This window comes from Vespa mandarinia, chromosome 3 (assembly GCF_050613455.1).
Source record: "Vespa mandarinia isolate Hongniang chromosome 3, ASM5061345v1, whole genome shotgun sequence".
In the NCBI taxonomy this organism is placed as follows: domain Eukaryota; kingdom Metazoa; phylum Arthropoda; class Insecta; order Hymenoptera; family Vespidae; genus Vespa; species Vespa mandarinia.
The window spans coordinates 11975182-11989156 of record NC_140812.1 but is presented as its reverse complement, the minus strand read 5'-3'; the positions used below and the strand labels follow the sequence as shown (position 1 = coordinate 11989156).

General features: G+C 25.7%; 4 protein-coding genes across 6 annotated transcripts in view; 1 reads left to right on the top strand and 3 right to left on the bottom strand.

Moving 5' to 3' along the window:
- The window catches only part of LOC118444985 (uncharacterized), a 46580-nt gene extending 41638 nt beyond the window's left edge, over positions 1-4942 (top strand). For 2 of the 3 annotated variants that reach the window (XM_035873823.2, XM_035873825.2), the window contains one exon: positions 407-4942. In XM_035873823.2, coding sequence (XP_035729716.1) covers positions 407-611 — 205 coding nt within the window. In that variant the 3' untranslated portion in view covers positions 612-4942. The remainder of the gene's footprint in view (positions 1-406) is intronic. The other variant, XM_035873827.2, reaches the window with a different exon arrangement.
- Positions 4943-6073: 1131 nt separating this feature from the next.
- LOC118445081 (uncharacterized) lies at positions 6074-10795 on the bottom strand. Its single transcript, XM_035874027.2, has 3 exons — positions 10497-10795; positions 7009-7332; positions 6074-6663 (listed from the first exon to the last, which is right to left on the bottom strand). Exons 2-3 carry the CDS (start codon positions 7316-7318, stop codon positions 6356-6358), a joined length of 618 nt encoding a protein of 205 aa, XP_035729920.1. The 5' UTR covers positions 7319-7332; positions 10497-10795; the 3' UTR covers positions 6074-6355.
- Positions 10796-11325: 530 nt separating this feature from the next.
- Positions 11326-12563, bottom strand: Pex3 (peroxisomal biogenesis factor 3). The gene has a single exon (XM_035873983.2). It carries the CDS (start codon positions 12536-12538, stop codon positions 11402-11404), a length of 1137 nt encoding a protein of 378 aa, XP_035729876.1. The 5' UTR covers positions 12539-12563; the 3' UTR covers positions 11326-11401.
- Positions 12564-12690: 127 nt separating this feature from the next.
- Positions 12691-13699, bottom strand: LOC118445062 (mitochondrial import inner membrane translocase subunit Tim8 A-like). The gene is made up of 3 exons (XM_035873984.2): positions 13624-13699; positions 13227-13537; positions 12691-12881 (listed from the first exon to the last, which is right to left on the bottom strand). The coding sequence occupies exons 2-3, from the start codon at positions 13317-13319 to the stop codon at positions 12693-12695; spliced, it is 282 nt and encodes a 93-aa protein (XP_035729877.1). The 5' UTR covers positions 13320-13537; positions 13624-13699; the 3' UTR covers positions 12691-12692.
- Positions 13700-13975: the final 276 nt, after the last annotated feature.

Here is a 13975-nt window from a genome sequence, read left to right as displayed (position 1 = left end):
AAGAGATTTGGCTCAAAAGTTCTTAGATTTATATTAAAAATCAATTATTCTTTTTCAAGATTTTTTAGGCGAATTATATTCCTTTCAAATTATAGAACGTTAAGCTACTACTAGCTTGTAAAACTATAAGCTTAAGAAAAAGTCAAAAAAGGAGTAATAGATTTTTTAAATTACCTAAGAACTTTTAATCTCTGTATATATATATATATATTATTCAATATGCTTATTGAATATATTTATTATTGTTCAATATACTTATTATTGTTAAACAAAACTTATAAATTTATTGCTTTCATTCGTACAAAAATAATGTAATGCTATGTTTAGTATGATATAACCAGTAATAGTTTATCCTTATATTTAACAATATTTATAGCATCTGATAAAATAATTGTTTATTTCACAGATCATATGATTCGACGTCAGAAGATACATTTTCGCCAAATCTCGATGTCCTAGTTGGCGAGCCAGTGGATGTTGTTTCTCAGGGTACAGATATTTTGTCAAAAACTCATAATGACAATCTGTCGTCATCCGTCGTTCGTGACCAGTCTAGAAATCAACATTATGACAGTGGTGATAGTGATGATTATGCCGATAGCGATAATTAGATTGATTCTATCTGAATCTTTATGCACCAAGATGGGGAGGGTGGAAGGGGGATGGTTGTGTGCATTTGTAATTTGTTTTTTCTTTTTATTTTCTTTTTCTTTTTCTCTCTCTCTCTCTCTCACTCTCTTTTTTTTTGTTATATTTACAATGAACGAACTGAGAAACAGCAATAGAAACTGTAAGCTGTGTTTATAATATACATATATATATATATATATATATATATATATATATGTATGTATACATACATATATATATATTATTCTGTTGAGTAGTAAATGAGAGAAGGACGGACGCAACCTGAAACCTTGTTTACAAGATGAATACCAGAAAATGAAATGTTAGCCAAAAATAATAACTTTAGTATGACATTACGCCGTATACGCGATGGTAATTGATGTAATAGAGATGTGTCATCTTAAACACACAAACGATCGCAGTATTAATGATCATGAAATAATTCTCAGTGTGTCTGTGGATTATTTTGATCGTATCGTGTAGTGAGAGTGCAAGTTCATAAGTTGAGAAAATTACCGAGTCATGTATCAATTCGGTGGGTGTAATTAAATAGATGACGCTCATTCCAATGTGCAATAAAAAAAAATAAAAAAAAAAAAATAAATAAATAAAAAATAAAAAAAATAAATAAATCATATTAGAAAACTTCGTCGATTTACACGATATAAATAATTATTTAATTTACATAAGACATATTTAAGCTGAATTACCCTTAATCACAAATTTTATATCGAGTGCTAGTAATTTATATCACATGCTAATAATATTCATTCATTGTATATAGACACATAATTTCTCGTTGTGTCCCTCATAACACCGAATTGATTCACAACTTCAAAAAGGATAATTAAATTTGGTCGTTGCTTGGCCATGTGATACATTATTATTGTTCAACATGCAGAACATACTTTGTGTACTTCAGGTTGTAAATAGACGCAAAAAAAATTATTGATTTTAATTTTTTATTTATCATGGAGAGACAATTTTAAATGTGCAGAATTTTTCCAATTGCTGCAGTCTATATACTATTTTACAGATTTATTGTTTTGAATAGTGCTTAATTTGCTAGTACTATTATATTTGATTATTTCATTTAATTCTTTTCATCGCTTTTTGTAAAGTATTTATCGAACTTTCTATATAGTTAATATAAATAAATATATAAATGATGATGATTAATTAATTGGAAAAACATTTATATTTGAATTAGTATATCGATTATCTTTTGGGGACTGCATTAATCGGAAATGATTTACAAGAAAATATATCGTTGTCATCAAATGATATTGGCAACTCTCTCTTTTGCCATTTATTATCTTATAAAACATTGAAAACCCTTCATAACAATTAATATTTATATATCCTGATTATATAAATATTTATAAATGGTATCTCTCCTTTTATATCGATGCTAATCTAATTTTATTAGTACGATATAATGTTTCAGCGTTCAAGAGGAGGAAGGAATTATTTTCCTATCAATTTTAACATTTTCTTCTATATATTCCAAAATTATATATTATCATATCACACAAAAGTGTTATTTATAAAATAACATCCTTATAAAAAAAAAAAATATAATGTATTTTAGAGTTTAAACACAAAGAAGATGATAAATTATGATAGGAATAAATATGTGACACGAATAAGTAGCAAGATGTTCGTGAATTAATCGAATGTTTTTACTTATAATAAAGATCATATCTATAACAAGAGATATCAGAATGGATTTCACAGAAAAGAAAAAATATAGTCATTCGTAATAATTACTTCTTCAAATATTCGAAAAAACATGCTTAAAAGAATTTAACAATTTATTTCTAACATTATTTAACCATTATTTAATTTATAAGTGAAGACGAAGCTCATTACCTTCCTCCACAAATAGCGTCATGAAATGCAATAGACAAGAGTGCATTTGTTGCAGCAAAATATATTTGTTAATATTTTCTTTTAAGTTTCTTGTTTTTTCTTTTTTTTTGTTCTTTCTTTTTCTCGTGGAATTCTTTAACGAAAAGATTATCTGCTTTATAAAATCGAAGATCATCATATAAAGTTTATGCTACCCTGTTGCATTAAACAAATGACTTTATCTGTAACTTTTTGAATCTTTTTCTACTCATTCGTATATATATCTACTTTTTATGAGAGCGAATTGTTTTCCTATGAAACATATCATATTTATTAAATCGTGAAGGTTTAAATTCACACTCTACTGTATTACGTATAATAAATAGATGTTTATTTGTGAAATGCTCAAATAGGGTAGTATTTTTACTTCATATTTTTATCTTTTACATACAAACACGGAAACACACGCGCGCACGCAAGCGGATGCCGTGTTGTTCAAGGAAAAATTACTATATCTCATAGTACTGCTGCAAGAAGATGAATAAGCCAAAGATGTGACACGTTTCGCTTAACTTGAACATTAAAAATGGAAAGTTATTTTCTCATAAGTATTTCGTACACGTAAAGTAGAACATTGTAAGTACGAATCATACATTGATGTCATTTTCTTCCTGCTCAAAGATCATTTAATTCTAGGTGAAAGACAGAAAGACACACCTACACACCTATAATGAAAATGTCTTTTGAAAAAAAAAAATAAATAAATAAATAAATAAATAAATAAAAAATAAAGATCGACAAAAAAACTGGATGTAAGCTATATTTTTAGTAACAATTAAAAGAGAAAAAGGAGTTGAAAATCTCAAAGTTTCAAATATAAAACTTCCGTGAAAGTCATTGCGTCAAAAGTATTTTTAGTACAGTTTTTAAATATAAAGTATTTTGCCATAGGAGACCAAGGTATTCCATAGTTTGCGTTACAAAGACTGCAGGATTGTACATATTACTTTTGTCTCCAAGTATACTTTAATTAATTGCGTAAAATGTTACTCTAGTCCACGTGTGTGCTGCAACTTATATACCTTTGTGGCACATGTCAATATAATAATCTTAAGGTGTATTATATTATTTGTTTTAAACCAAACGGAGCTAAATTATGCAAAATGAATTGTATGTAAAGTTCTGTATTGTTAATAGAATTTTATGTAGGATATGTAAGGGCAGTACTTCAATACCAATAGTTGATAGATATGACTTTTATTGTTCTTGTTAATTATGTACCTGTTACTCTGTTATTCTCTATTTACATGAGTTAATTATATCCAAATTTATTTACATCATTACTATATTGTATAGTTTTATCAACTACTGGCATGATACTGTTCGTTATAATTCTATTTTACATGGCTCTCAAATAAGGTATAAGAAAATTCTAGTGATTTCTTTTTCTTTTCTTTTTTATTCACGTTGTAAGAATGCTTTATATATTTTACGAACTTATTTTACAAAGGTCAGCACCTTACGTAGAATTTATTTGATCTATTTGGTGCTTCCCTGTTACGCAGAAATACCATCTGCAAAGGGAGTTGCTTTTGTTGACTATCCAAAGATATAACTATATCAAGTTTGTTTAATTACATCTTTTATAAGTCGTTATGGTTTTTACTATATATATATATGTATATATGTATATATGTATATATATATATATACATATATATATATATTATCTACACATACTTCTCTATATGTCACCCTTTTAACATCATGTTCAAATTAAGTTACTGTTGAGAAAAAAGAGTCATTGAAAGAAAAAACGTCATAAATTATATATATGTTTACATTTGACAATACTCTTTATTGTTATATTCATTCATTATTCTAATGGTAGGTTTATTCTATGTTCTAATATGAAATATTTACACCGTGCTACGGATTTATGTTTCCATGCTAATGCGCTGCAGATGATAGTCAATTTATCCCTTCGTTACTCGCATCAGGCATATATATATATGCAGGTATACATATAATGCAGATTTTCATATTTATAACTTTGTATCGATTGAAATTACGTATCTACCCTTTCAATATCTCACAGTAACATTCCACGTGTCTTTTAAGCTCTAGTTAGAAAATAATTAACACAACACTTGGGTCAATAAAACGTTACTGCAAAAAAAATGTAATAATCAGATGTACTGCTATAATTTGATAAATATTTATAAAAGCTTTATAAATTATTAAAAAATATGTATATTAAAATGATATCCCATACGAGTAACGGAAGGTTAATAAAAAAAAAAACAATAATAATTCATTGGCATAATTCAAACAAAGTTGAAATTCACACGCGTGATTAGAAGCCTCGATTATAAACTTATGTTTAACATTTATTTACATTTTTATTTATATATTTTATCTGTGCATGAGTAGAAAAATAAGATAATTTTGCAAGTTAATAAAAACAAATGATAAAATTATATCTTAAACTATGTATCTTATTAATCAAAAATCATTTTCAGATATTTCAACTGTTGTCAAATATATTAATGTAAGTATATAAATATATACTTACATTATATATAATTAATATATATATATATATGTATATATATATATTTATACACACACACATATATATATAATTAAATTTTGTAATTTTTTTTCAATTTTACAAATTCAAAGGTTTAATTTGAGAAGGTTACTGACCCTTTAGATTTCCCTTATGTAAAGAAAAAAAAAATTAAAGAAGATTGTGATTGTATGAGAAAGTATAATTTACACGGGGTTTTTTTATTCATTATATTCTATTTTTATTGCTGCAAATCTGTAAAATGTGTTATAAAAAGACAGTATATATATCTATATATATATATATATAAAAGTAGAGTTTTAAAGTTCATAATATGTCAAAGTTAAAGCTCTATAAATTAATGAGACTAATTAGCAACTACACTAAGAAGACGTTATATATGACAATAAAAAATATAAAAAATTGTCATATATATAAAGGAGCTATATTCTTACTATCATATTATTTTACAAACCATCAAAACTTACATTCATTCATTATATTTCTTTTTAAAGAATGTTCAAATTGAATATAGCACAAGAAAAAGTGAATCATATCGATTGATATTGCCATAATTATATTATAGGAGACAGTGTATACATTATTAGGTATAAAATTTATATTCAATTTGATTGAACAGATAATGAATACAAAAGTTTTATCACATATTTCTCTCAATATTACTTTTCAATACCGTATCTCTATTATCAAATACTATATAAATTATATCAATGAATAATTGAACAAAATAATACACATATACGAAATATTAAAGCATTGCTTCTTAATTTTATTATAATAAATAAATATCATTTCTACTTGCAAAATATCTACAAAATAATCTTTAATATAATATTAATACTAAGTGTATATATATATATATATATATATATATATATATATATATATACACTATTTTTATATATATATATTGATATTTTCAAATCGAATAGAGAATTCCAGCGAAAGAAAATATTTTAAGCTGCTAAGCGTCATTTCACAAGGTACAGTAACAAACAAAATAATGATTATGACTTTTAATTAAAGAAATGATTAATGTGAGAAAAAAAACTTTTTTTTTCTTTTTTTTTTTCTTTTTTTTTTTTCTTTTTTTTAATTGTATTCTTGCTCTATTGAACGACTTATGCATAATTAATTAATAAATACTCCTAACCTCCTTTTTTTCATTATCTTCAATAAAGAGATAAGCGTTAAATAATGTAATATGCATATACATATACATATATATATATATATATATATATATATATATATATATTCGTAGAAGTCTTGAAGATTAAATTAATCCTCGTTTTCCCAAGGACTCTGACACGTGGACGTAACAATATCCGGTGAAGAATTCCTTGAATCTGGGGCATGCGATAATGTTGGCTTCAAGACAATTCTTTCGGTAGAGGACGAAACTATCGCATCTTTGCAACGACTTGTTGTTGTTATCGTATCTTCTTGTTGCCTGCACTTATTTTGCGGGTTATTTAAGACCGATCGAATAAAATCGTGTGTCTCTGCACGTAAGGCATTAACTCGTTCTTGAAGAATACGATTTCGTCGTACGAGAGCCAAAGTACGTACCACGATACTGAATAAACCTAATTAATAATTAAAAAAAAAAAAAAAAAAAGAAAGAAAAACTTGCATATATAAATGATCAATAACTATATATATATATATAGGGGACGAAATCCAAAAGTTTCTAGTTTTTTTAAAAAAGATTTTATGTTAGACTTGTAATTAATTTTTCAAATTAATTTATAATATGAGGGGAAGAAAAAAAGGAAAAACAAAAAGAAAAACAAGAAAATTAAACTAGAAAGAATCTCGAAAAAGAATAAATTAATTTTCAAAGCAATCTAAGAACTTTTGGTCCACCTATACAAATTTAATAATATCAGTAAATAGGATGGATACAATAACATAAGTTATATTTTAATTACCTTCACGTCTGGGAAATATTACATTACAATGTTCCATCAATTTTTCCGAAATTTTTGTTGAAACATTCGACGATGAAATATTTATGTCAACGGACTCGTGTGAATTATTATCTTCATACGAAGAATTCTTCATGGGCGAAGATGTTACAGATTCTTCAACGTCAGTGTCGACGACATTGGTTAATCGCCTTAATTCCAGTCTCTGTTGTTTTCCTTTGATAACACGACAGACCCTTTGTCGTCGGCGTGTATAAAGATTTTCTGTACTTCTTACAACTGACAATTCCGGTAAGCATACCGTCGGAGCCATAGTTATTTATAATTCTATACGGAAAAAGAGAAGAGAGAGATAAAAATGTATAAATTATAAATAGTTTCTCTAATACATTACATAATTATATCGTTCATAAGAAAAAAAAAAGAAAAAAAAAAAAGAACATTTATAAATCACAAAAAATTTTTCTCTTTCGCATCGTATTATATTATATAGAGGAGAAAGAAAAAGGAGATTAGAAATTATTTTTAATTTATAACACATTATATTGTTAATAATTTTATATTGTTAATATTATATATATATATATATATATATATATATATATATATAACACCAGACATGAAAAAAATCTATGAATTACAAATAATTTTTAATGTTTCTATAATCACACGGTGTCAATTTTACTTCGAGTATTAAACAATTTTAAAAGGAGGAAAAAAATGTAAAGGAAAAAAATATTTCCAGAATGTCTAATCAAATTGGAAAACCTGATTAGAATTAAAGTTGCTAACGCGTGTTACACGTGCGAGATTATAGAGCCAAGATATTATTTCATTGCTTCGACCAACCTAGAAATACACGTGCCAGTGAAGCGTGCGCATGCACGCGACTGTCAGCAACAAAGAGTACATACACATGTACATATATACAAATACATATAAATAAATGCAGCTGTGGAATATAGAAAGGTATCGTTAGGGGAAAAAAAAAGAGAAAAAGAAGACAAGTTTTCTCTTTCTCTTTTTTTTTTTTATCTCCAAGTATAGTCTCACCGTGGATACGTACATATATATATATATATATCATTTTTTAGACGTGCATCAGATACACTTTTTAAACGTTTAATTTTTATTACACGTGTTATTTATTAATTTTATAAAATTTCATAACGTTTATAAATACACATACTGATTATATTTATTATTATTATTATTATTATTATTATTATTATTATTATTATTATTATTATTATTATTATTATTATTATTATTGTTATTTTTATTAGGATTGTATTTAATATTATTATTATTACTATTATCATCATCATTGTCATGATCATTATCATCATTATCATCATCATCATCATCAACAGCTTTAAAAGCAATTTCAACTTAATTCGTAATATATGTTAGACGTATAATTGCACATAGATTTCATAATGTTAGCAAAGATACAAAATACAATGAAATATCTTCATCTTATTCGATATATTACATGATACTATATTATAGGTTACGTTCTCATAGAAGTTAAGATCAAAGGGAGAGATAGATAGATAGATAGATAGATAGATAGAGAGAGAAAAAGAGAGAGCACGTGTCAGAACGCGTGTAATTATAAATTGTGTCAACGTGATGCAATACAAAACTCATCTGGATATCGCACATACGGTGTGCAGCCACACGTTCTATTCTTTTTTTTTTTTTTCTTTTTAATTTCGTTAAGTACAGAGAAAAAGAGAGAGAAAGAGAGAGAGAGAGAGAGAGAGAGAGAGAGAGAGAGAAAGAGAGAAAGAGAGAGAGAGAACTGTCTACGTAACGGAGAATTAAAAAGGCAATGTGCTTCCTCCCTCACGTGGTAGACATCTTATCGAGATACTGTTATGCATATTCTATTTGAACTTTATTACGCTACAATAGTTAAAATCATAAGTTCAATCAATTATGTATTATAAAATTTATAGAATATATACGTATAATTATTATCTTAACCACTATATAATAAATTATTACGTATTAACTATTAAATCTCAGTGAGCCTTAAATACAGAATTATATATTTCATATATCAACCACATGTTCATACACGTGTTTTCTTCAATATTGCGTCAGCATGAGGCATATTTTTATTTTTATCTTTCACAATATATAATTCTCTGTTTGCTTTTATTCCTTTCATTCGAAAGCTATTTTACATCCTATCGAGAATCTATATATATGTGCATATGTATATATATATATATATATATAGATATATATGTATACATATCTATTTAACGGAAGTTCTAACAAACTTTATCATGTAAATTGAGTATCCCAGGATTCACATATATATATATATATATATATATATATATATATATATATATATATGAATTTTTAACGCAGATGAAATCATTGTTTTCAATGGAACGGTTTTCTTTCTTTTTTTTTCGTTTTTATAACGTGGAGGTTAGAATATACAAATTTTTATAAAATTTCCAAACGTTATATCATTTTAATGGAAACAATTATATTTCACTATTGATTTTTCATTTTTGTATATTTAAATATTCATTTAATCGTATATCCTTAATATTTGATTTCTTTTATTTTGTTTATATTGTAAGAAAATGTCAAACACAGGAAATATAGAGAGAAAGAGAAAGAGAGAAGGGCATAAAGCGAGGCACGTGCATTTCCCCCTCCCTTTTTTTCTCCCTCGAGTCATCCATTGCCGAAAAAAACCTCTGTAGAGACGGCAATACGTTTGGAGGTCATTGCACTGCTATAGCCACGTGTATAAACGAAAAATTACATACATATATATATTTTGAGTTTCATAGGGTGTAAATAACAGTACACAAGGAATAGTGAATACATGACATGAAGAAATGAGGAAAAGTACAATAATAATAATAATAATAATAATAATAATAATAATGATGATGATAATAATAACAGTAATACCAGTAATAAAAATAAAAATAAAAATAAAAATAATAATAATAATAATAATAATAATAATAATAATAATAATAATAATAATAATAATAATAATAATAATAATAATAATAATAATAATAATAATAATAATAATAATAATAATAATAATAATAATAATAATAATAATAATAATAATAATAATAATAATAATAATAATAATAATAATAATAATAATAATAATAATAATACTGTGTTCAAAGATACATTGTAACTATACATAATATATTACATAAATTCATTTTATTCCGATTTTGAAACACATCATTATTTATACTTCAATAACTTATATTTTAATTATTTTTTATTGTTTATGTATAGTGATACTGAATGATCACATTTAGAATATATAAACACACACATGTGTTTACATATGTATAGAAGTTAGTATTGTTTCCACTATGTACATACTATGTACATGTGTAATGTCTCGAAATGTTTATGACAACATAAAAGGCTTGATTGAAAATATAGAAATTATATATTATTATTTGTTATTAAGAACTTACGAAAAATTCTGATGAAAATGATGTCGAATTAATTTCTTTAGATTTCCTCAATCTAGTAGTCCATGTAATGCGTCAAACATAAATTTACACCCCGTTGTATATAAAAATGATCACTGCGTTAATTAATTGATCGCCGTTGTAAAGAAAGTTGAAATCACACATTTACAAATATAGTATAATGTATTATACGTATTTATTTGTAATAATCATAACGCGTATAAACGCGGCAATGCTCGATCTTTTTATTTCTCTCGCACGCGCGAGCTTCTCTTCAAGTCTATCAACAACCACGGACTATCCTGATTAGTCAACTCGCTGTAATATTTCTTTTTCTGGCGCATGCGCAGGGTTGCACTTACTCGCACACATTGTGAATAAGCATATATATATATATATATATATATATGTATGTATATATATGTATATACATATATATATATGTATATATATATATGTATATACATATATATATATATATACTATGGGAATACGTTACTATGGGAATATGTTATCTGAGATAAAGAAATATTAGATTTTTATCTTTATACAATTGCATTTATTAACGAAAATAAACTTAATAATATACCAGAGACATGACCGTACATAAAATTAAACAGATAGAATGATTAGTTTTTATTTATATGTTATTTGGAAATTTTGTGTAACATTTTATATATATATATATATATATATATATATATATATATTAATATTTATATTATATATATTAATATATAATATAAATAATATTTATATTATTATATATATAATTATATATATATATATATATATATATATATATATAATATACAGCACATATATATATGCAATATATATTTATTGCAGGTGAACATGTGCTGGTATAGATAATTCAGTGTAATTATTTTTCTATAATATATTTTATCTTAAAAACTAAATGCTTCATAGATATTAGCCCCAAATAATTTAAGTTCATCATTTAAAATAAGACGCTGCAGCCATACTGTAGATACATCCCTAGGCTTAGATTGATCTGGAATTTGTCCATTTATTATTGGAATTATTTTAGCCATAGGCATAGTGATCTTATTTATATCCACAAAATCTGAATGTTTTGAAATCTTTGTGATAACAGAATCTGTCCAAAGTATATCTTTATGATTCGAGGTCCCTGGTATTGATACGCCATTTCTCGTATCCTTATCATTACTTGTTTTAGCATTAAAAAATTCTGATATATGATCCATTAGTAAGACGAAACCACTTCGAATATTACTTTGCATAAATCCTTGTATTTCTTCGCTTTCCAATAGATCTAAAGTCTCATAAATGATGTTCGATAGAGATCCATTCATTTTTTCTTCGCACTGTGATGGTAGCATATATTTTGAAAGATTTTTCGTTGGATTTCTATCATCTGCAGTTACAGAGGACACAACGGACCAATATATTTGTTCCAAATCTCTCAATGATAATTTATCTATTAAAGATATAGATGTTGTTATTTCAGTGACTTTTTCTTTTATAATATTGCACAATTGTTGTATGCCTTCATATATGAAATGACCACATAAGGACATATATTGTGTTTGCAATTCATCGTTCTCTTTGATATTATCCGTTAGTTTCTGGGATTCTTTATACATATGGCCTGCCATTATATTAAATTGAATTCTAATAAGTACTACAAGCATAACATGAGAATAGATAATAGCAGCTGATCTTGAAATTGCTAAAACTTTAAGTTCATTCCATGATGCTACTTTGTCATCGCAACCACTCCTGAGTTTGTTCACTATAGAAGTAGTATCCAAAGCTTTTGTTACAGATTCTCTTAAATTAGATGCAAGAGGAAGAATCATTTGATTACATGTTCTTTCTGTACTTTCAAAATATTGACGTCGTCGGGTCTTCTCCAACATCTCTTTGATCTCCTTTTCCTGCCATTCTCGGATTTTCCTTTGGGTATAACGCGATAAGAAAATAAAACCTCCAATAACAATACCCCCATATATAAACTTCCGTTTATGACGACCAAAAAGTTCTCTCACTTTTGAAAACATACTGTCATTGAAATTTTTTTAATTATAATCTTTATGATATAGTTCTTTCTTAAAAATGTGACACTTGATTAATTGTTTAATCAAACAAATATGGTAATTATATTCATTTGTAAACTGTATAATTTCTTATTTATTCTAATCAATATCAGATAATCTATTTCAAATCAATATCAGAACTTTTATTTAAAGCAATGCGTTCCCATCTATTTGTAATGAAATTAGTTGTGTCAATGAAACGTTCAACACAGTTCATAAGGCATTTTTCTATCTTGGCTTCCAATCGTGGTGCAGGACGATCAATGCAGGTTTCCCAACAAATGTCTGTCAGATTAAGCGCTAAATTCTATGAAAATAATAAAATATGCATATTTTTATAAACTATGTATCATATAATATTTGATTTTAATCTATATTTTATTCTATAAAAATCTATCACAAAAACAAAAAATATATATATATATACATACATATATATATATATATATGTACATATACCTTTTAAATAAAAGAAGCATTGAGAAATACAATGAACTTTTGTATTTAATTATTAAATAACATTTTAGTTATATCCAAGCAGATAAAACAACTGATGACACACGTTTTTAGATGTGCTATCAAATCCATATAACAAAATGGACAAATTCAATAATTAGATATGGACAGTTGATAAAAAAACGAAAAATCTAACCTGAAATAGTTGTCTTCGACTTTCTTTTTCTATAAAATCTTCAAGTTGCAAATCTGACGCATTTTCCGAACTTCGATCTACGGATAAACTCATACTTTTGCTTACTTTACTTATTAGTAATATATTTGAAACATTTGACCTTTACTCTCTCTGTTTTTTAATTTGTACATTACCTCATGAATCGTACTGCGCCTATATATATTTCTTGCTGCCCAGTAAGTATGAAAATATACGTTACAATGCATTAACCATGTAAACGTAAAAGTATATTGCGTTTAACTTATCTATATTTTTATTTCTATTTTTTATTTCTGTTTTATTAAAAAAATAAGAAAGCTTAATTCTTTTGATAAGGTTTTATCAAGGTTTAATTATTTAATAATACTTAATTACTTACGTATTATCAACGATTCCAAATTTTTCATTTATAAATTGAATCAAATTCATACTATTTTATTGTGATCAATTTAATTTTATATGTACATATATATCTAGAAAGAGAGAGAGAGAGAGAGAGAGAGAGAGAGAGAGAGAGAGAGAGAGAGAGAGAGAGAGAGAGAGAGAGAAAGAAAGAGGAGAGAGAGAGAAATTATATATAAAAATTTTTAAATAATAAATAATAATCAAAGTAGTATTATATTTAAAACATAAATAGATTTGTCCATATTATCAAATATATCAATCGAAGTGTGAATTTAATATGATTTTGTGTTCATTCTTGTTTGGCGCGAAATTCAAACTCGTTAATA

Coding starts and splice junctions, on each gene's coding strand:
- LOC118445081 (XM_035874027.2), bottom strand. CDS start 7,318: ATGGCTCCGACGGTATGCTTACCGGAATTGTCAGTTGTAAGAAGTACA. Junction 6,664..7,008: donor AATATTTCCCAGACGTGAAG/GTAATTAAAATA, acceptor ATTATTAATTAG/GTTTATTCAGTATCGTGGTA.
- Pex3 (XM_035873983.2), bottom strand. CDS start 12,538: ATGTTTTCAAAAGTGAGAGAACTTTTTGGTCGTCATAAACGGAAGTTT.
- LOC118445062 (XM_035873984.2), bottom strand. CDS start 13,319: ATGAGTTTATCCGTAGATCGAAGTTCGGAAAATGCGTCAGATTTGCAA. Junction 12,882..13,226: donor GTCGAAGACAACTATTTCAG/GTTAGATTTTTC, acceptor TTATTTTCATAG/AATTTAGCGCTTAATCTGAC.